Source organism: Bufo gargarizans, chromosome 1 (genome assembly GCF_014858855.1).
Source record: "Bufo gargarizans isolate SCDJY-AF-19 chromosome 1, ASM1485885v1, whole genome shotgun sequence".
Lineage (NCBI taxonomy): Eukaryota > Metazoa > Chordata > Amphibia > Anura > Bufonidae > Bufo > Bufo gargarizans.
This window is the reverse complement of record NC_058080.1, coordinates 250199282-250223233: the sequence shown is the minus strand read 5'-3', so window position 1 is coordinate 250223233 and position 23952 is coordinate 250199282. Positions and strand designations below refer to the sequence as shown.

Sequence of the window (23952 nt, the reverse complement as noted above, 5' to 3'; positions counted from 1 at the left end):
GCTCGCCCATTTTTGTCATGCCATATAGTATTTTATATATTTGCAAATCTCATTGTGTGTCAAGACTTAAGATGGATTACTTTCCTCATACACAGTAGTTACAAATACCGCCCTTACCTGAACTGTAGCTTTCGGCATCCATGCCAAAGAAATAAATACTTTTTCTTTCATATTAAAACCTGCCCAGGTAACCATCAGAAAAGTGAAGCATATTCGTATGGTCAATGCAATTCCAAGGGTGGCAACACACAATCCTTAAATGTAATCAGAGAAAACAATTAAACTAGTAGATTTCAGGGATTTAGTTTAGGGCCATATGTCCAATTCTGTGCTGATGAATTCCTTGAAGGGGTTGTCACACTTCAGCAAGTGGCATTTATCATGTGGAGAAAGGTAATACGAGCCACTTTCCATGGTTACAACTACCCTGCAATCCATCAGTGGCGGTCGTGCTTGTACACTATAGGAAAAAGTGCCGGCCTCTCTTTTGGCTGGGATCGTGGGAGAGCGCATAGGCCGGTGCTTTTTTTCTATAGTGTGCAAGCCCGACCACCGCTGATTGATTGTAGGGTGGTCGTAACCATGGAAACAAGCAGTGTATAACGTGATGGAAAAATGATTGAAGCCAGCAAAGGAAGCAATATGGACAATCACAATACATTAGTAAGTGTCTTGTATCAACTTTATGTACATGATAAATGCTATTTGCTGAAGTGAGACAACCCCTTTAATACATCTTTATAGCAGCGGGAATTCTGTTAGAACTTGTGCACACGGCAGTTGCCCTTTTTTGCGGTCCGCAAATTGCGGATCTGAAAAAAAAAAAAAAAAAAAAAAAAAAAAAAAAAAAAAAAAGAAGGATACCGTCGTCCCCATTCCACATTTTACAGAACAGAACGTCCCGTCATCTATAGAACAGTCTTATCCTTGTCTATAAAACGGACAAGAATAGGTCTTGTTCTATTTTTTTTGCATGTGCCGTGGAATGGACATACGAATGTGGACAGCACACGGTGTACTGTCCACATCTTTTGCAGCCCCACTAAAATGAATGGGTCCGCATTCAACCCGCACAAAATGCAGATGGGATGCAGACATAACACAAGGTCGTGTGCATGAGACCTAATACGGAGCTCCAGAACACTGACTTTTTATGCCAAAATTTTGGCGCAGATGGAATGATACATTTCTCCCTTCCCCTTTTGCAGGGGATTCAGAGCTCTGTGTTAGAAAAATGGAGTTCCGAACACTACTCAATGTCATTTTAAATACAGCACCATTCCTCCAATAAAGACAAAATACATTGCCAGTTAGGCTACATGCACACGAACGTTGTTTATTTCAGTGTCCGTTCCGTTTTTTTTTTTTTGCGGATAGGTTAAGGACCCATCAATTTCAATGGGTCTGCAAAAAATGAGGACAGCACACTGTGTACTGTCCGCATCAGTATGTCCGTCCCATAGCCCTGCAAAAGAAATTGAACATGTCCTATTCTTGTCCGTTTTAGGCACTGTAACAATGGATCCACAAAAAAATAAAAAAGACACGGATGGCGGACCGCAAAACGCATACGGTCATGTGCATGTAGCCTTATACTGTTAGGCCCCTTTCACACGGGCGGGATTTCCGCGAGGGTGCAAGGCGTGCGGTGAACGCATTGCACCCGCACTGAATCCGGACCCATTCACTTATATGGGGCTGTGCACGTGAGCGGTGATTTTCACGCATCACTTGTGCGTTGCGTGAAAATCACAGCATGTTCTATATTCATGTTCTATATATAGAAAGTAATGGGGCTGCGTGAAAATCTAGCATTCTGAATACAGAATATATAGTACAATAGGGCTGGAGGGGTTAAATTTTTTTTTAACTCCCCTTAATCCACTTGTTCGCGCTTCCCGGCTTCTCTTCTGTGCAGTAGGAAAAGGACCTGTGGTGATGTCACTGCGCTCATCACATGGTCCGTCACATGATCCATCACCACGGCGATGGATAATGTGATGGACCATGTGATGAACGCAGTGACGTCACCAAAGGTCCTTTTCCTTACAGATGAAGACAGAAAAGAAGCCGGGCTGCGCGAACAAGTGGATTAAGGGGAGTTATTATTATAATAATAATAAAATAAAAAAATTTAACCCCTCCAGCCCTATTTTACTAAGCATTCTCTATTAAGAATGCTATTATTTTCCCTTATAACCATGTTATAAGGGAAAATAATACAATCTACACAACACCTAACCCAAACTTCTGTGAAGAAGTCCGGGTTCGGGTCTGGGTACCAAACATGCCGATTTTTCCTTCATGTTCCCGCAATGCACCCGCATCTATTCCCGCAACACCCATGTGAAACCAGCCTTATAGGTTCCAGTTACCTACAGTCTCTGGCCTCAATGAAGAAACTGATATTTCTGCTCCAATCAAGCTGAAGAGCAATGGCTGGAAAATATCCCACCCCACTGCAATTATGTCTTCAACCACTGCCTGCAAAAGAAATGTACAGGTTAGAATTCTCACATGGCAGCAAAGAAAACAGAGATGCCAAATGGGACACAACCAAATGCACTCTCCAGCTCAGAAGTGGCTCCAGACAGCTACACCTATTGCCAGCAGGAGCATACAGTCCTGCAATTTCAGAGAGCAGAAGAATGAGTCATGTGAGTCACACGATGCCCTCTCCCCAAAAAGAGACTTTGTCGATGAAAATGCTTTCCTTCTCATCAGAAAAGAACTATTCTATGGGAGTTTCAGTCATTTGGTTTAAATGAGCTGTACACAAGCCTGATATCACTATGCATGAAGACAAGCTTTGTCTAAAGTAGTACCAACCCGGATCACCAACTGGGACGGCCAAGAGAAATTTCCTGCTCAAATGCACAGTGCCAAATGTTAGTGGAAAATAATTAAAGGGCTTGTCCCATCACAACTCATCCCCTGGGTACAGGATAGGGGCCCTTTACACTGGCTGAGAATCTGGCAGATAATCATTAGAAATTATTTGGAGGTCTAAAAATGCTGCCGATTGCCCGATGAACGAGTGAAACGCTTGTTCATTATGTGATGGATAATTTGTGTGGACACAAAAATCGTCGTTTGCCGGCAGCAGATCATGGAGTGGAAACATGATATGCTGCTGGCAAACAATGAGTTTGTATCTGGACGCTCAATGGCATTAGTGAATGCTCCTCCCCATACTATGGAGGGGATCGCTGCATGTAAATGTGTTCTCCTCTGCTGATGAGCAGTCAATTGTCAGGAAGGAACGCTTCCTTCCCGACAATCGCCTGTTGTATCTTCCCATCTAAAGGCACCTTTAGTGTATGGTAGCTGGAGGTGCAGACACACTTATATCCACCACTCTATTCAACTCTATGGAACTGCTGGACATAGCTGAGTGCTTGTACCCTGCTGTCTCCAGAAGCCCTAGAGACTTGAATGGAGTGGTTGATATGCATGAGTGTCTGCTCCAGAATTCAAATGGGAAACATGACTCTTATTCCAGTGATTGACGGGGGGGGGGGGGAGGACAGTTATCCCCTAACTGCAGGAAAGTGGATAAGTGAATGTTAAGAGACAACCACTTTAATGGGGTCATAGTCTAAAGAATTGTGGGCATCCAACTCTGACAGGAGCCGTCTTGTGTCAGCAGGATATGTATGTGTGTATATACGGATGTCAGTGTGGACGCATAGACTGATATGCCCCGAACCTCATCAGCACCACTGAGTAACAACTGGAGCACTGGCTGTGACCCAGTCCTTATTATCCATAAGTGGGAGATAAGTGAGAGATTTATTATCGCCCTCGCCACTTTCCCTAAAAGGAGGCATGGAGAGGGCAGAGAGTGGGTGGGACCAGCAGGTCTACCATATTTATCTTTATTGAGCTATCGTAGACTTCATTTTGGTGCATGGACTGCCAGAGGAGGCGCCTAATATAGGACGTAAATTATTCTCATGGTTCAGCAGCGCAGGAGATTTCAAAGACTGGCGTAAAATGCTGGACTTTGATAAATCTCCCCCTAAGCCCTTTTTGACCCATCAGTGATTTGGAGCCAAAACTAGGAGTGGACAATACACAGAGATAAGATAAAATTCAAAGATTTTCACAAGTTCTGTGTTTTTAACCCGCACCTGGTTTTGGTTCACAACTACTGACGAAAAGAACTGATCAAAAACTGATGAAAACAATGGGTCGTGTGCATGTGGTCTTAAAGGGGTTCTGCAGTTTGTTTAAACTGATGATCCTCTAGATAGATCAACAGCATCTGATCGACAGGGGTCCGACACCCGGGACCCCCGCAGATCAGCTGTTTGAGAAGGTAGCGGCGCTGGCAGTAGTGCTGCGGCCTTCTCACTGTTTACCACAGGACCAGTGACGTCATGACTAGTATCAACTGGCCTGGGCGCGGCTAAGCTCTGTTCACTTGAATGGAGCTTAGCCCCGCCCAGGCCAGTTGATACTAGTTGTGATGTCACTGGGCCTGCGGTAGCGCCGCTGCCATCTCAAACAGCTGATTGGCGGGGGTGCCAGGTGTCGGACTCCCGCCGATCAGATGCTGATGATCTATCCAGAGGATAGATCATCAGCTTAAACAAACTGCAGAACCCCTTTAAGTGCAGTTTTATCTAGTGGTTTTGGAATTAGATCTTGTTCAGCTCTCTGCCTACTTCTAGCCATGTAGTGTGATACCTCTCCAAAACCCAAGATGTCAAGAAGCACCAAAGAGAAGAAAGACTGTCAAGCCTGTCCACCTGAATGGTCGGTCTGTAAGACTATGTTATGATTTAGTGTACCAGACAAAGCGCCTAGACAAACTTCAAGGCATTTGTATGGTACATATAGTTTTCCTGTGACTAGTCATAGATTACAGTACGGTGGTTTACCTTTTCTCCAACCCAACCAATGCCTGCCAGGAAAGCCATCACCAATGTGCACAGTCCACCAGAACCAGGAAAGCCAAAGAAAAGACTACCAAACACTGCAAACAGAGACAATGCCATAAGGAAATACGACCTTTTCCATTTCAGCTTATCCTGTTAAGAAAAAAAATAAATAAATTGCGAATTCCACACATACTTCCAACACAAAGTAATTTTATATACAGTATCTTAATATCTCCATGAGAAGTAGCACAATGTTCCTCTGTATACCAGCACAAATGTCCAGTCTGCAGTGAGGATGGGTTTACATGTCATGGTGGTCAAGCATGTGCCCTGCCTATAAGGCAGACAGAAACAGCTGAGAGCTTGGTTCGTCTCGGCCAGTCCCAAAGACTTTGAATTGTGTGGCACTGTGCATGCTCAACAACAGCTCCATTTAAACTTGTCCACAGGGAGAAACAATGGGGTACTCAACACTCAACATTCTAGCGATTGTGGGGCCTCTAATCAGATATTTATCACCTATCCTGTGGTTATATAATAAATGTTCTTTATTCTTTGTGTACCTTTTAGGCCTCTTTCACACGGGCGTCCCGGATTTGCTCCGGATGCGTCGCTTATGGAAACTCGCGTGAGTAGGCACGCAATTGCAGTCAGTTTTGTCTGCGATTGCATTCCAATGTTCAGCTTTTTCCACCCGCGTGAGAAAAAACTGAATGTGGTACCCAGACCTGAACTTCTTCACTGAGGTTCGGGTTTGGGTTACGTGTTCTATTCATTTTATTATTTTCCCTTATAACATGGTTATAAAGGAAAATAACATTCTTAATACAGAATGCTTACTAAAATGTGCCTTGAGGGGTTAAAAAATATTTTTTTTACTCCCCTCATCCTCTTGTTCGCACAGCCGGCATAGTCTTCTTTCAGGTGACGTCAGCGCAGGTCCTGCTGAATGAAGATAGAAGATTCTTCTATCTTCATTCAGCAGGACCTGCGCTGACATCACTGCGCTCACCATGTGGTGAGCGCGATTACGTCATCAAAGGTCCTTTGGCAGGTCCTGAAAGAAGAAGAAGGCGTTGCCGGCTGCGCGAACAAGAGGATGAGGCGAGTTCATTATTATTATTATTTTTTTTAACCCCTCAAGACACATTTTAGTGAGCATTCTGTATTAAGAATGTTATTTTCCTTTATAGCCATGTTATAAGGGAAAATAATAGTGATTAGACTTTAATGGGGTTGCTCATCCCCATCATCTCCTTGCAACCATGCGTGAAGATTGCACCGCATCCGCACTTACTTGCGGATGCTTGCGATTTTCCTGCAGACCCATTCATTTCCATGGGGCCTGCGTTTTGTGAAAAATGCAGAATATAGAACATGCTGCGATTGTCACACAACGCACAAGTGATGCATGAAAATCACTGCTCATTTGAGCAGCCCCATTGAAGTGAATGGGTCCGGATTCAGTGCGGGTGCAATGCGTTCACCTCACGCATTGCACCCGCGTGGAATTCTCGCCCGTGTGAAAGGGGTCTTAGGATTGCTCATATCATTAGTCAATTCAGTACTACATCTACAAAGTTAAATTGTGCAGACTAGGGGCCTGGTAATCACTACACATACTTCAGATTCCAGCAGAAAAATTCAGAACCCACGTGCAGTGGATTATTGTATCCTACAAATGTGCAGCCTTTTTAATCACAAATAGTTTATTCTTAAGAATTTTCCTCAGAGCTAGGAGTGACCAGACAGCAAGGGTTTGCAGTGGCAGTATAAGAATTGTATGAAGTTTATATAGAACCCCTGTTAAAATATAACTTTTATTATGTATCCTAAAAGAAAAAAACCTGCTCTTAAACCGCAGAAATAATCAGATAATTCATACACAGAAGTCTAGAAATATTTTCAATATAGTGAATATACTATTTTTTTGTTGGGGATCCTTTAGTGGCAGGGAAACCTCCTGCCCAGAGAGATCACTTGATTGCTATGGTATGGCTTGATAATTCATACCATAGGAATCATTAGCTATAGCTGTCCCTACACGCTCCCTGTGATCTCCCTACCTGACTGTGGAGTGACTGCACTGACAAGAGTGCCCCCATCAAAGATGGCTTGCCTATATTATTTGGCAGTTAGGCCCATATTTATTATATGTCCCATTTAGAGATGAGAGAATTTCAGGTTAAGAAATTCGTTCACGCCTCGTTTACTGGTAAAAGCAGAATTGCGTTATGGATTCCGTTACCACGGGCCTTTAGAGGCATTCCGTCATAATAGAAACCTATGGGCTGCAGAGGACTCCCCTGCATAACGGAAACGGGACGGATCCGCTATGCAGGCCATAGGTTTCTATTATGACGGAATGAATAATGGAATGCCTCTAAAGGCATTGCATTATGCATTCCGTCATAGAATTGCATTATGGTCCGTGGTAACGGAATCCATAACGCAATTCTGCTTTTACCAGTAAACGAAGCGTTAACGAATTTCAAAATATGAAATTCGCTCATCTCTAGTCCCATTATCCAATGGATGTACAGTATTATATTGCTGTTAGGCCCTTATTCAATCAGCGGTGAGTGAGCGGTGCTCTTGTCAGAGCAGTCTCTCCACAGTAAAACACAAGCATGTAGTGACACCGGGTCCTAGCAGGTCAATCAAGTGATGTGATGCTATGTATTTAAAGTGGCATGACTCTCCCACCGAACCACACACTGGGAGTGGAAAGACACAGGTAGCATGCTGGGCTGTACAGTCGTCGAGGCAGTATTGTGCTCAGTTCCTATTCCAGCATGCCATCTGTGTCACTCCACATTTAACGTATGATCAGATAGGAGAAAGAAATGACAAACTAAACTTTACACACAGTACTGTAAGAAGAAGAAGACTATGGGGGAGATTTATCAAGCCCTCTACACCTGAATTTTGGTGCAAAAACAAAACAAAAACAAAAAAAGGTTACTTTTTGGCCTTTTATGCCACTTTTGTATTAGGGCTCTTTCACACTTGCGTTCTTTTCTTCCGGCATAGAGTTCCGTCGTCGGGGCTCTATGCCGGAAGAATCCTGATCAGTTTTATCCTAATGCATTCTGAATGGAGTGAAATCCGTTCAGGATGCATCAGGATGTCTTCAGTTCAGGACCGGAACGTTTTTTGGCCGGAGAAAATACCACAGCATGCTGCGCTTTTTGCTCCGGCCAAAAATCCTGAACACTTGCCGCAAGGCCGGATCCGGAATTAATGCCCATTGAAAGGCATTAATCCGGATCCGGCCTTAAGCTAAACGTCGTTTCGGCGCATTGCCGGATCCGACGTTTAGCTTTTTCTGAATGGTTACCATGGCTGCCAGGACGCTAAAGTCCTGGCAGCCATGGTAAAGTGTAGTGGGGAGCGGGGGAGCAGCATACTTACCGTCCGTGCGGCTCCCGGGGCGCTCCAGAGTGACGTCAGGGCGCCCCAGGCGCATGGATCACGTGATCGCATGGCACGTCATCCATGCGCATGGGGCGCTCTGACGTCATTCTGGAGTGCCCCGGGAGCCGCACAGACGGTAAGTATACTGCTCCCCCGCTCCCCACTACTACTATGGCAACCAGGACTTTAATAGCGTCCTGGCTGGCTGCCATAGTAACACTGAACGCATTTTGAAGACGGATCAGTCTTCAAATGCTTTCAGTTCACTTGCGTTTTTCCGGATCCGGCGTGTAATTCCGGCAAATGGAGTACACGCCGGATCCGGACAAGTGTGAAAGAGGCCTAAAGCAGGAGGGAGGGGACGGGGCTATGCAGCCTGACACATTTAATATAATTTGTGCAAGTTACACCTGAAAACGACTCCGGCTTCTAGCGGGTGTAGATACAAGGTTCTGGCACATTGATCTACTCAGAAGCAAAATAATAATTAATAGGTGTGTGCCTCCTAATAAGTTTGGTGCTTCTCACCCCACCACTAAGTAGATTAGAACTGGCGCTAGAAGTGCTAGTGATAAATTCCATCCAACGATGCTATAAAAGGTTGTTACTTGATCTTTGCTTGGAAAGTAGTGAAGGAAGAACCCCAAGAGAATTCCTGCGGCGATGCCAACAACAACTTCCAACACTCCCCGGATGATGCTGTTAAATGTGGAGCCTATAAAACAAAGTAGAAAGACGACGGCAATACAGTATAGCACATTCTGTACATGCACTCTTCTATGTATTCATCTGACATGTTCACTGCATTAGGCCTCTTGCAAACGGCCGTTGCCCCGCCGTGGCCATATTGCGGACCGCATACGGTGGGTTCGCAGTACAGGGGGGGACCAGCCATGTGCATTCCGCATCACGGATGTGGACCCATTCACTTGAATGGGTCCGCAAATCCGGAGATGTTGAATGGAACGAAAGCACGTAACGGAACCCTACGGAATGCTTCCGTGGGGTTCCGTTCCGACAATTAAAAAAAAAAAAAAAAATAGAAATTGTTCTATCTTTTTGCGGAACGGACAGATGGCGGACCCCATTCAAGTGAATGGGTCTGCAATCCGCATGCGGCTGTCCCACGGTCGGTGCCTTTGCATTGCGGTCTGCTGCATGGGCCTGGCCAGCACACTATAAAGCTATTATAAAAACATATTTCATCTGGTAGGTGTATAGTTCCTATAACCACCACTGCCCATTGAAATTGAACTGTATGTTACACGCTACCTAGTGCTGGCATATTACACTGCCTCCTCCACCTGTGAGGTTGCACTAGGCAGTGACAGACACAGATTTTTGCATGGTGTATATTTGTAGGTTAGGAGAAGTTTACACTTTATTAGTTGCAGTGCTCGCATTGCGCTATTGGTCCTCATGCATCAGCTCAGGAGGCTTCACTATTCACGAGTTGTGTGATAACCCTGCCCTACCTCACCCCCCCTTTATCTGATCCCAAGCGATGGACCTTTTTCTACATAGCACAGATTTTATAGTACAGTGTTGTGTTGCATTATAGTAAGAAAAAATAAAAAAGATCTTTCAGGTTTGACCACAGCCGACTATTAATGGCTCCCTATGACAACATTTCTGCATTTTCACAACGTTATACGAAATAGAGAGCAGTGTGGAGGGACGTGCATTTCTTTACCTGATGAGAAGGCCATGCCAAAACATGTGTTGAAGCCAGTTATTGCGAGGACATCATCAAAACTTCCAGCCGCCATAAGCAGTGTTGGTATCCCCTTATCTACCCCATATCCTTCTTTCTGTAGAAGTAGCATAGAAGGTACTACAACAGCAGGGGATACAGCACCTAAAACAAAACTAGTCAAAGGCAACATTAGGAATTGTCTGGGCTCCTTATACAGTTACATATGGGACAGAAATAACTAAGACAGCCTACCAGTATGGCAGCAAAAAATCTTTTGCTTACCAGTAAAAAAAAAAAAAAGCACACCTATCATTTAGTAGTGTTTTACTCACGTTAACCCCTTCCCAACATCCAACGTACATGTATGACGGATGTCGGATCTTTAAAACTGGCACCAGCTCTGGAGCAGAGCGACCGCCATAGCCGCCAGTGCCTGCTGTTTCATACAGCAGACACCCACGGCTAATGTCCGGAATCAGTGGTAATTCTGACCACGGACATTGAAATCCTTAGATGCCGTGGTCAAATGTGACCACGGCGTCTGAGGGCTAAAACCCAGAAGCATCTTCCAGGCTGATTATTTATATATTATAGTTTAGGCCAGCCGGTGGCAGCACTGACCTGTAATAGTGTTTTCTGTATAGAAAAATGGAGCAAATTCCATTCTTCTATACAAATTGCAATCTGATGATTGCAAATTGGGGTCCAATTGGGGACCTAACAAAAAGGGGGGGGGGGGGGGGAGAATATATAAAAAATAAAAATAAAAATTTAAAATGATCAAAAAGTCAAAAACACCCCATGGCATTAGCAAAAACTACAGATTGTCCCGCAAAAAATGACACTACACATCTCTGTAGACATAACTATAAAAAAAAGTTACGGGGGTCAGAATACAGCGATGAAAGTTTATTTTTTTCAGTATTAAAACAAAAGAAAAAGTATACATATGTTGTATCACTGTAATCGTACTGACCTGAAGAATGAAGAGCACAAGTCAGTTTTACCGCACGCCGTAAAAATAAAACCTGTAAAACTGTGGCGGAATTTTTATTTTATTTTTATTTCACCCCATTTGGACTTTTTTTTCCCGCTTTCCACTACATTGCATACAATATTAAATGGTGGCATAAAATAAATAAAATACAACTTGTCCTGCAAAAAACAAGCCCTCATAGGGCTATGTAAACAGCAAAATAAAACAGTTATGGCTCCGGGAAGGCATGGAGCGAAAAACTAAAACGCAAAAACAGAAAATTGCTGCGTCAAGAAGGGGTTCACCTCTGGTTTACTAGGAATGTGCTCAATGTACATCATTGCTGTACTTCAAGTATACATAAATTATCAGGGGTTGTCTGAGATTTTGATATTGATGGCCTATCTTTTCGGTGGGGCGCTCTGGTGATTGTTGTGGCGTCTCCCTAGGCCAATAACATCACATTCATCCATCAGTCACATGGCCTATTTAAGTGAATGGGCTTAAAGTGGTTGTCCGGGAATTAGGAAAATAAAAATACTTTATTACTTTAGTATAAATATATTCCCAAATACATTTAATTAGCTATAATGGTCAATTTTGTCTGGGGAGCAATCATTAGGAGAAATAAAATGGCCACCGCCCTATGCTTACACACAAAACCTGTCCTTATCATACAGCAGGACAAGAAACTTTACAACACTGAGGTAAAGAACTGCTCATCTCATCTCTGCTTTTCGGGGATTATGACCCTGAATATAGCTGATAAGATCTTTAGCTGAATCTCTGTAGGAATGGAGTTCATGGGGATACACGAAGTACAGAGAGGACGGACAGGACAGACTGTGCTAATGTGGGGCTGGGGTAATGGAGACTGCATACAAGTGCTTCTGCCTATTACCCCCACCTCCCCTCTGTACTTCATGTCTCCTAATGAACTCCATTCCTACAGAGATTCATCTGAACATCTTATCATCTGTATTCAGGCTCATAATCCCTAACAAGTAAGAGAGGAAGATGGCGCAGCTCTTTAACTTGTTCTCCTATGTAATTAGGACAGGTTTTGTGTGGACTAGTAGGATGGCGACCATTTTATTACTCCTAATGATTGTTCCCCAGACAAAACCAGCCATTATAACTAATGGAAGAATACCAAGCACAGCCACCATCCAATGTACGGCACTATTCTTGGCAAGTTATGAGGAGGCCACACAGCGCACTTGAACACAGGGGCCACTTCTAACAGCTAATCAGCAGAGGTGCCAGAAGTCGGACCCCAACCAATCAGATATTGATGACCTATCCTATCATTTATTATACTTTATTAGGCGTATTTCGGGTGCAGATGCGACTTTCCCCACTCACGCCAGGTCTAAAATTGTGGGCGTGGCATGGAAGAGGACAGGCCAGCAGGTCCTTCTCATTTACCATTTTTTACGTCTGGTTGTAGGTGTAGAAAACGGTCTAAATGTAAGACAGATCGGAAGCTGCCCAAGTTATAGAGAGGCCAGCGCCCAAGTTATAGAGAGGCCGGTGCCTCTTCATAACTCCAGCGGATTCACCGCCAGCTATAAGGCTTTATTAAGACCGGCGTCTAAAACACTGGTCTTAATAAATGACCCCCTATGTGCCTGGTGTCCATATACAAAAGAAATGCAAACAATTAGCTGGCTACTTGGCTGTCAATGCTGAAGAAAACGAGGCCTAGACCAGTCAGCACCTATTGCACTAAATCCATCCTGAAATATAAAGGGTAAACCAATAAATGAATGTGTTACCCTAACATAAATCCCCATGTCAGCGGCAGTCCCATCAGAAGGTAAGAAAACAGCGCGGCTGAACAAGACTCAATGGCACAGGGACCAATAGAAAGCCGTAAACACACTGCCTTCAGTTTTCTCAAGGCCTAAAATAAATAGAATTGAAGATGTGGTTATATAAGCAAGTTCGAAAAAATTATTCTGCTTCAGCTATGGCCCATATCATGTACACGTCAGCCACAATGCAGCTATTTACACAATTCTGATTTTTTACCTTTGGATCCAGCCCAAGCCCGGCACGCGTCAATATGATTGCTAAAGCAATATTTCTCAAGGCAGCAGACCACTTGTAACTGATTTGGACTTGATCCGTGACAAATGGAATATTTCGTATAAGGAAGCCAGCAAGTAACATACCTATGGAAAAAACATTACAAACATTTAAAGTGGGAAATGTGTGGACATTCCCCTTATAATTTGTGGGCCTGTCTATTTCAGCCTGTATAAACTATGCCTTTAACCCCAGTTAGGAAGAATTGTAATGTTGACTGTAAACATGGCCAACCTCAAATGGCGAAGGCTACTTTCACATCTGCGCTTTACCTCTCATAGGATCTCAATAGCGGGGGAAAACGCTTCCGTTGTGTCCCCATTTATTGTCAATAGGGACAAAACTGAACTGAACAAAACAGAATGCACCAGGATGCATTCCGTTCTGTTTGGCTGCGCCCCCCATCGCGGACAGAATAACGCTGCAAGCAGTGTTATTCTGTTCAAAACCTAATAAAATTGATCCGTCCCCATTGACTTTCAATGGAGTTCATGACAGATCCGCCTTGGCTATTTTTTTATTTTTTTTTGTAAATTCTTTATTTTCCATTTTCATATAATTGAGTAACAAGTATGCATAGGTATGACAGAAAAAAAAAATGCAGTTGTGACTAAGCTTCACACGTCATACAGTAGCAGACAATTAAAGTTGTATAAAATACATACATGTGTCCAAATGTTTAACATATCAAAATGGCTATAGACAATATCAATCAGGATGAGGAGAGCATGGATATTATTCTCTTACTTTCTCCGGAGTGTTAATAACGCTCTCTAGCTAGCCATACAGGGAGTGCAGAATTATTAGGCAAGTTGTATTTTTGAGGATTAATTTTATTATTGAACAACAACCATGTTCTCAATGAACCCAAAAAACTCATTAATATCAAAGCTGAATATTTTTGGAAGTAGTTTTTAGTTTTAGCTATTTTAGGGGGATATCTGTGTGTGCAGGTGACTATTACTGTACATAATTATTAGGCAACTTAACAAAAAACAAATATATACCCATTTCAATTATTTATTTTTACCAGTGAAACCAATATAACATCTCAACATTCACAAATATACATTTCTGACATTCAAAAACAAATCAGTGACCAATATAGCCACCTTTCTTTGCAAGGACACTCAAAAGCCTGCCATCCATGGATTCTGTCAGTGTTTTGATCTGTTCACCATCAACATTGCGTGCAGCAGCAACCACAGCCTCCCAGACACTGTTCAGAGAGGTGTACTGTTTTCCCTCCTTGTAAATCTCACATTTGATGATGGACCACAGGTTCTCAATGGGGTTCTGATCAGGTGAACAAGGAGGCCATGTCATTAGATTTTCTTCTTTTATACCCTTTCTTGCCAGCCACGTTGTGGAGTACTTGGACGCGTGTGATGGAGCATTGTCCTGCATGAAAATCATGTTTTTCTTACCTTGCAGACTTCTTCCTGTACCACTGCTTGAAGAAGGTGTCTTCCAGAAACTGGCAGTAGGACTGGGAGTTGAGCTTGACTCCATCCTCAACCCAAAAAGGCCCCACAAGCTCATCTTTGATGATACAAGCCCAAACCAGTACTCCACCTCCACCTTGCTGGCGTCTGAGTCGGACTGGAGCTCTCTGCCCTTTACCAATCCAGCCATCTGGCCCATCAAGACTCACTCTCATTTCATCAGTCCATAAAACCTTAGAAAAATCAGTCTTGAGATATTTCTTGGCCCAGTCTTGACGTTTCAGCTTGTGTGTCTTGTTCAGTGGTGGTCGTCTTTCAGCCTTTCTTACCTTGGCCATGTCTCTGAGTATTGCACACCTTGTGCTTTTGGGCACTCCAGTGATGTTGCAGCTCTGAAATATGGCCAAACTGGTGGCAAGTGGCATCTTGGCAGCTGCACGCTTGACTTTTCTCAGTTCATGGGCAGTTATTTTGCGCCTTGGTTTTTCCACACGCTTCTTGCGACCCTGTTGACTATTTTGAATGAAACACTTGATTGTTCGATGATCACGCTTCAGAAGCTTTGCAATTTTAAGAGTGCTGCATCCCTCTGCAAGATATCTCACTATTTTTTACTTTTCTGACCCTGTCAAGTCCTTCTTTTGACCCATTTTGCCAAAGGAAAGGAAGTTGCCTAATAATTATGCACACCTGATATAGGGTGTTGATGTCATTAGACCACACCCCTTCTCATTACAGAGATACACATCACCTAATATGCTTAATTGGTAGTAGGCTTTTGAGCCTATACAGCTTGGAGTAAGACAACATGCATAAAGAGGATGATGTGGTCAAAATACTCATTTGCCTAATAATTCTGCACGTAGTGTAAACAAAACACCGAATAGTGATTGAAGACAGAGAAAGAATAGGTAGAGAGGGAAGAGAAAAGATTAGGAGTAAAAGCAATAAGGGGGATGGGGGGGGGGGGGGGGGGGGTTCACCCTCACCCCCCACCACAAGGTAGAGCTTTGACACTTTCCTAACCGCAGAGAGTGGTGACAAGATTAGTTTTTCGAATTCAGTCAAGGACCTTTGGAGAAGGTACTTCACTGTCAACTCCCCACACACAGCTTTAATATGAGGTTTAGCTAAGAAGAAACCTGGGGATTCAGTAATTGAGCTCGGAAGAGCTTTCAGGATGGAGACTTCGAGATTTGGGGCAATTTCACCCAGTTTTACCGACGTTAGGGAGTTCCATAAATGTAATTTGTCCAAGCTGCCATGGTTTAGAAGGTCTGGTAATAGGCTCACTGGCAGCAGAGGCGATGGATCAGGGGCTAATTTTCCTCTCATTTCTCTCCATACCTCACCAAGACCCCAAAACAATGGGTCTAAAGTCTTGTCATTTCGGATGTTCCTATCTGGGAGCCACAGGTGTTTTTGAAAAAGCTTCCCTACGCTATGACTACAAATGTCTTGAACATCTGGACGTCTTTTTGAATCTGCCATTTCAAGCCATCCATTAAAGGGGTTGTCCCACTTCATAAAATAGCTTTTATCTAACCTATTTACCCCCAAACAACAAATCTTCCTATTCATCTTATAACCCAAAAGCTACCTTTCCTTCAAAAAATCTTGAAAAGCGATTCCATTGTTGATTTCTGTCTCCCTGGGATACGGCCACTTTCCTCCGGCCGAATCGCTGTGCCGCGCCTGCGCACAACGGCACTACAAATTATCGTGCCGCCTCTCCCTTCCTCTGAGTACGCGCACGTTCGCGCATGCGCTGTTTATCCCGTGTGTCGGAGATAGCGCAGCGCATGCGCGAACATCCGAACAGTTCGGGAGAGTCTGCGGAGCGAGAGGACGGACGTCGGAGGCTCTGGATATTTCATAAAAGGTAAGTATAAGATCTAGTTGCCCACTCACCACCGAATATCGAGTATTGGACAATAAAGGGGGCATTTTTAGTGACACTGTGGGCAACAATATAGGGTTTTTAGTGACACTGGGGGCAACTATCTTAATTTTAGGGACACAGGGGGCAACTCTATGAATTCTAGGGACACTGGGGGCAACAATATAGGGTTTTTAGTGACACTGGGGGCAACTATGTATTTTATGGAGACTGGGGGCAAATATATGTATTTTATGGAGGCTGGGGGCAAATATATGTATTTTATGGAGCCTGGGGGCAACTATATGTATTTTATGGACGCTGGGGGCAACCTATATGTATTTTATGGAGGCATGGGGGCAACCATACTGAATTTATTGAGGACAATGGGGGCAAATATATGAATTTTATTGAGGCTGGGGGCAAATATATGAATTTTATGGAGACTTGGGACAACTATATGTTTTTTATGGAGGCTGGGGGCAAATATATGTATTTTATGGACACTGGGGGCAACTATATGTATTTTATGGAGGCTGGGGGCAACCATATGAATTTTATGGACACTTGGGACAACTAAATGTATTTTATGGAGGCTGGGGGCAAATATATGTATTTTATGGACACTGGGGGCAACTATATGTATTTTATGGAGGCTGGGGGCAACCATATGAATTTTAGATATTACAGGTGTAGGACTGACATAAAATGCATATGTAGCATAGCTAGGTATGCGCTGGTACATTCTCAGTGATTGGTGAGGTGGGGTTTATCAATATATGGCATATAAAGAATGGTGGAGAGATATTACAGGTGTAGGACTGACATAAAATGCATATGTAGCAGAGCTAGGTATGCGCTGGTACATTCTTAGTGATTGGTGAGGTGGGGATTATCAATATATGGCATATAAAGAATGGTGGAGAGATATTACAGGTGTAGGACTGACATAAAATGCATATGTAGCAGAGCTAGGTATGCGCTGGTACATTCTTAGTGATTGGTGAGGTGGGGATTATCAATATATGTCATATAAAGAATGGTGGAGAGATATTACAGGTGTAGGACTGACATAAAATGCATATGTAGCAGAGCTAGGTATGCGCTGGTACATTCTTAGTGATTGGTGAGGTGGGGATTATCAATATATGGCATATAAAGAATGGTGGAGAGATATTACAGGTGTAGGACTGACATAAAATGCATATGTAGCAGAGCTAGGTATGCGCTGGTACATTCTTAGTGATTGGTGAGGTGGGGATTATCAATATATGTCATATAAAGAATGGTGGAGAGATATTACAGGTGTAGGACTGACATAAAATGCATATGTAGCAGAGCTAGGTATGCGCTGGTACATTCTTAGTGATTGGTGAGGTGGGGATTATCAATATATGTCATATAAAGAATGGTGGAGAGATAGTACAGGTGTAGGACTGACATAAAATGCATATGTAGCAGAGCTAGGTATGCGCTGGTACATTCTTAGTGATTGGTGAGGTGGGGATTATCAATATATGTCATATAAAGAATGGTGGAGAGATAGTACAGGTGTAGGACTGACATAAAATGCATATGTAGCAGAGCTAGGTATGCGCTGGTACATTCTTAGTGATTGGTGAGGTGGGGATTATCAATATATGGCATATAAAGAATGGTGGAGAGATATTACAGGTGTAGGACTGACATAAAATGCATATGTAGCAGAGCTAGGTATGCGTTGGTACATTCTCAGTGATTGGTGAGGTGGGGATTATAAATATATGTCATATAAAGAATGGTGGAGAGATAGTACAGGTGTAGGACTGACATAAAATGGATATGTAGCAGAGCTAGGTATGCGCTGGTGCATTCTCAGTGATTGGTGAGGTGGGGATTATCAATATATGTCATATAAAGAATGGTGAAGAGATAGGGTAATACACTGATATGTGGCCGAGTTCCATATAAGCTGGGTAATAGGTCAGTGATAATATCAGACACCGGGAAAGCTGGGTAATAAGTCTATAAGACTTATTACCCAGCTTTCCCGGTATCAGATATTATCACTGACTTATTACCCAGCTTTCCCGGTATCAGATATTATCACTGACTTCTGACTTATTACCCAGCTTTCCCGGTGTACAATATTATTACAGACTTATTACCCAGCTTTCCCGGTATCAGATATTATCACTGACTTATTACCCAGCTTTCCCGGTGTACAATAATATTGTACACCGGGAAAGCTGGGTAATAAGTCAGTGATAATATTGTACATTGGGAAAGCTGGGTAATAAGTCAGTGATAATATTGTACACCGGGAAAGCTGGGTAATAAGTCTGTAATAATATTGTACACCGGGAAAGCTGGGTAATAAGTCAGTGAATATATCTATCTATATCTAGCACAGATCATATGGCTACTAGCTAACATGCATTTGGGCTGTAGTGATTTATTGTTTTCGCTGCACAGAATGGGTTTGTAACACAGGTTTTATGTGTAAAAGTGTATTAGAATGCAGGACAGCCACAAGTTACTCCATTAGTTCACTAGCATTGGTCAGTGGTCACTGAGTGATTCCCCAGCAGGGGGATGGGCTTTACATACTCTGCAGGCTCCATGTGGATGACTCATCCACATGAACGAGCACGGACTGAGCTCTGAGGGTGAGTCATGAGGGGGCGTGGCCTTCACTCAACTGCCTGAGAAGCAGGAAGTTATCAGGACATTTACTGCTGGTAAGATTGAAACAGCAAAGTGGGACAACCCCTTTAAGCTGTATCGCTTTATAGTATCTAGATACATCTGGTAGGCCTAGTCCTCCTTTTTCTTTGCTTCTGACTAAGATTTCGTGAGATATTCTAGGTTTCCTACCATTCCACAAGAACTTAGAAAACATACCCTTCATGCTCTTGAAAAAGGATTTGGGAAGCCAGATCGGGACCAACTGCATAGTATAAAGGACTTTTGGCATGACATATGCCTTCAGAACGTTTTTCCGTCCCGGTGTGAAAAGTAGCCTAATTTATACACGCCTAGCAAGGGACTGACACAGGCAACTAAGGATTCCTCTGCAAAACCTGCAATCTCTCCACCAACAGAAGACGGTCCTCAAAGCCTTCACGCACAAGACGTGCTGAAGGAAACCATTGGGGGAGATTTATCAAAATTGATGGAAAGGAAAACTGACTTAGTTGCCTATAGCAAACAATCAGATTCCACCTTTCATTTTCAAAAGGAGCTATGAAAGGTGGAATCTGATTGGTTGCTATGGGCAACTAAGCCATTTCTACTTTACACCAGTTTCTTTACTCCCCAGAGATGATGGGTTCCTCATCCTGTTTTCCATGCGAAAATATCTTGACCAATAAAAAGACACATCAAACCATTGGAACATAACCCGATGGTGGCACTCAAACTGGTGGTCTGTTGTTATAGCCCATCTGTGCTAAGGATGAGGAGTTTTGCATTTAGACAGGTTAGCTGGAGCATTGTATTTGGCTGCCATCTGCTTGACATTGGATCTATATAGACATGTAGAGAACTGTACATTGTGCTATATATGTAATAAGAAGTACAAGACAGTCTTTGGAATCTCAGCAATTTGAGGAAATCTATAGGACTAGGAATTCCCTGCTGAGCATGCATCTGTGAGATGAATCTACTATATTATCACCTGCCGTATAAGCAGCTAAAAAGGTTTTCCAAGACTCTATAACTGATGACCTATCTTCTGAGAGAAGGCCGCGGTGCCATTGCAAGTGCCGCTGCCTTCTCAAACAGCTGATCGGCGGGGTTTCTGTGTGTCGGATAGGTCATCAGTCTCAGAAAATCCCATAACTATGGTCACATGTTGATGACTGTATATGTGACCCCCACCCCACACATAATTTCACGACCATGTATATTTTATGATCTGCAAACCATGGATCTGCAATATACGGATGTGGTCCACGTGCCATCCGCAATTTTTTGCAGGCCCATTGTCTTTAAAGGCTTTTTGCAGAGCAAACATACGGATGTGGGACATACGGATATGGAAAGCAAGAGGTCCATGTGTTTTCCGCAAAAATATAGGACAAGTCCTATACTTGAAAACATAGACCATATTTGCGCATTTTGTGGCTCCGCAATTTCCGTACTGCAAAATACATATGGCCATGTGCATAAGGCCTAAAGGGGAGTTAAAGGGGTTGTCCAAGATGAACACAAACTGGGGCAGCAGCAGTAAATGTGAGAAAAATACATGGTCATACTCCATTTTCTCCCGTGCTTCACGCTAGGGTCTTCCCTGCTGACGTTTGTTTTCCAGGCTCCAATGGAGACGTCCCATATACACCACTTCTCCACTGCAGCCAATCACTGGCCTTTGAGTCACATCCCATATACTGCAATGTCCAGCGATTGGCTGTACGGTGACCTAGTATGCACAGAACAACTCTGCTGCAGCCAGGAGGATGGAAGCAGCAGAGGAGAAAAGGATGACTTTTTTGACATTTTATAAAATTTACTGCTGCTGCCCCAGTTTTTATTTTGTCAATCCCTTAATGCATAAGTCTATGTAAGGAGAATCCTCAAAAATGTGCAAAAAATGAAAATGGTATTTCAGAAGCAGAAATGGTCATCGTTTGCATACTATACCTAGTAATGGAGGTAGTGGGGGTAGACTGCGTATCCTAATCAGTCCAACAAGTTTGCCACCAATGAAAGCACAGAGAAGCAGAGCGAAGATCCCAAACAAATTTCCACCAGGCAAACACTGGGGACCTGTGATGGACCATACGACCGCCCAGATTAAAAATATCATGATAACTGCAAAGAGAAAACGGAAATACAGTTTTCATCATCTGTCACAAAAATAGAAAATCTACAATATAATGATAACGGTCAATGAAGATACTTATGTACCATTAGTAATTGTAACAGAAAGAAGCCCATGTGGAGGACAAGCACAAAGCATCTTTATCTTTAGACATGCTGTGGCTTTATGTCCCTTCTGCAGATGATTGTCGCTGTTTAATAATGCACTTTCTTCATTTGGGAGGGTTCCATCAGCTGTCTTTGGTGCATCTAGCAGCTCCCCCTAGGGGAAAAACAGAAACAACGTCATCACTATGCAAAATTAGCCACCTCTCAACTGAGAGTTGTCCTATCACGTGGCATCAGTTGTGTGACACTCTTTACACCCTGACATTCAGTAAGCAGGGTTACATGGGGTCAGCACACAGGACACATCCATGTGATAAATAACAAGGAGTAGTGGTGGAATCATTATTTTATTGTGGTTATTAAAGTAACTACATCATGTTGTGCCTGCCTGTACCGATTTGTAAAATGGCTGCCTGTATCTAAGTGATGTAATGTTGGTAAAGTTTAGAATTAAAAAAAAAACAGCACACAGAGATCTGCTTCTTCACTGACAGACATGCGGTGCTGCTGCACATGTATATACTGTACATGTTCTGCTCGTCAATACACTACCATTCACCTGTTAACTGACAGCCAGGTCACATGATACTTTTGAAAGTAACATAAGACTAAACATGGCGTCAGTCATGTGAACTATCTAGCTCTCCTACCGATGCATTTTACAGGAATAAAATGGACTGAACCATTTTTATTCTATAGGGAGAGGCATAAGCACGGATATAATAAAAAGATCTGCCAGCAAAATTTTAAATAGGAAATTGTGTAAAAAAAAAAAAATCAATGAATTAAAACCAGAATACATCTTTAATGTTCCATATAATGAGGCAATGTAAAAACAAAATTACTTAAAGGGAACCTGTCACTGGGATTTTGTGTATAGAGCTGAGGACATGGGTTGCTAGATGGCCGCTAGCACATCCACAATATGCTCTGTGTGTAGCTCTGTGTGCTTTTATTGTTTAAAAAAAAAAAAAATTTGATACATATGCAAATTAACCTGAGATGAGTCCTGTCCCTGATTCATCTCACCTACAGGACTCATCTGAGGTTAATTTGCATACAGACGTGGACAAAATTGTTGGTACCCTTTGGTCAATGAAAGAAAAAGTCACAATGGTCACAGAAATAACTTTAATCTGACAAAAGTAATAATAAATTAAAATTCTATAAATGTTAACCAATGAAAGTCAGACATTGTTTTTCAACCATGCTTCAACAGAATTATGTAAAAAAATAAACTCATGAAACAGGCATGGACAAAAATGATGGTACCCCTAACTTAATATTTTGTTGCGCAACCTTTTGAGGCAATCACTGCAATCAAACGCTTCCTGTAACTGTCAATGAGACATCTGCACCTCTCAGCAGGTATTTTGGCCCACTCCTCATGAGCAAACTGCTCCAGTTGTGTCCGGTTTGAAGGGTGCCTTTTCCAGACTGCATGTTTCAGCTCCTTCCAAAGATGCTCAATAGGATTGAGGTCAGGGCTCATAGAAGGCCACTTTAGAATAGTCCAATTTTTTCCTCTTAGCCATTCTTGGGTGTTTTTAGCGGTGTGTTTTGGGTCATTGTCCTGTTGCAAGACCCATGACCTGCGACTGAGACCAAGCTTTCTGACACTGGCTAGTACATTTCTCTCTAGAATTCCTTGATAGTCTTGAGATTTCATTGTACCCTGCACAGATTCAAGACACCCTGTGCCAGACGCAGCAAAGCAGCCCCAGAACATAACAGAGCCTCCTCCATGTTTCACAGTAGGGACAGTGTTCTTTTCTTGATATGCTTCATTTTTTCGTCTGTGAACATACAGCTGATGTGCCTTGGCAAAAACTTCGATTTTTGTCTCATCTGTCCACAGGACATTCTCCCAGAAGCTTTGTGGCTTGTCAACATGTAGTTTGGCATATTCCAGTCTTGCTTTTTTATGATTCGTTTTCAACAATGGTGTCCTCCTTGGTCGTCTCCCATGTAGTCCACTTTGGCTCAAACAACGACGGATGGTGCGATCTGACACTGATGTTCCTTGAGCATGAAGTTCACCTTGAATCTCTTTAGAAGTCTTTCTAGGCTCTTTTGTTACCATTCGGATTATCCGTCTCTTAGATTTGTCATCAATTTTCCTCCTGCGGCCACGTCCAGGGAGGTTGGCTACAGTCCCATGGATCTTAAACTTATGAATAATATGTGCAACTGTACTCACAGGAACATCTAGTTGCTTGGAGATGGTCTTATAGCCTTTACCTTTAACATGCTTGTCTATAATTTTCTTTCTGATCTCTTGAGACAGCTCTTTCCTTTGCTTCCTCTGGTCCATGTCGAGTGTGGTACACACCATATCACCAAACAACACAGTGATTACCTGGAGCCATATATATAGGCCCAATGGCTGATTACAAGGTTGTAGACACCTGTGATGCTAATTAGTGGACACACCTTGAATTAACATGTCCCTTTGGTCACATTATGTTCTGTGTTTTCTAGGGGTACCATCATTTTTGTCCATGCCTGTTTCATGAGTTTATTTTTTTACATAATTCTGTTGAAGCATGGTTGAAAAACAATGTCTGACTTTCATTGGTTAACATTTATAGAATTTTAATTTATTATTACTTTTGTCAGATTAAAGTTATTTCTGTGACCATTGTGACTTT

At 42.8% G+C, this 23952-nt stretch overlaps 1 protein-coding gene and 1 long non-coding RNA gene across 4 annotated transcripts in view; one reads left to right on the top strand and one right to left on the bottom strand.

Annotated features, from left to right (window-relative positions):
• LOC122924934 (sodium/hydrogen exchanger 9B2-like) overlaps positions 1 to 23952 on the bottom strand; it is a 59357-nt gene that overhangs the window by 10612 nt on the left and 24793 nt on the right. For 2 of the 3 annotated variants that reach the window (XM_044276479.1, XM_044276472.1), the window contains exons 3-11: positions 21281 to 21455; positions 21014 to 21184; positions 13010 to 13152; positions 12754 to 12881; positions 9997 to 10172; positions 8912 to 9018; positions 4887 to 5036; positions 2376 to 2484; positions 118 to 254 (exon numbers count right to left, since the gene is read on the bottom strand). In XM_044276479.1, the coding sequence (XP_044132414.1) occupies positions 118 to 254; positions 2376 to 2484; positions 4887 to 5036; positions 8912 to 9018; positions 9997 to 10172; positions 12754 to 12881; positions 13010 to 13152; positions 21014 to 21184; positions 21281 to 21455 (1296 nt within the window). The remainder of the gene's footprint in view (positions 1 to 117; positions 255 to 2375; positions 2485 to 4886; positions 5037 to 8911; positions 9019 to 9996; positions 10173 to 12753; positions 12882 to 13009; positions 13153 to 21013; positions 21185 to 21280; positions 21456 to 23952) is intronic. The other variant, XR_006387464.1, reaches the window with a different exon arrangement.
• LOC122924950 overlaps positions 19073 to 23952 on the top strand; it is a 29415-nt gene continuing 24535 nt past the window's right edge. The window contains exon 1 of the long non-coding RNA XR_006387466.1: positions 19073 to 19110. This is a non-coding gene — a long non-coding RNA (uncharacterized LOC122924950). The remainder of the gene's footprint in view (positions 19111 to 23952) is intronic.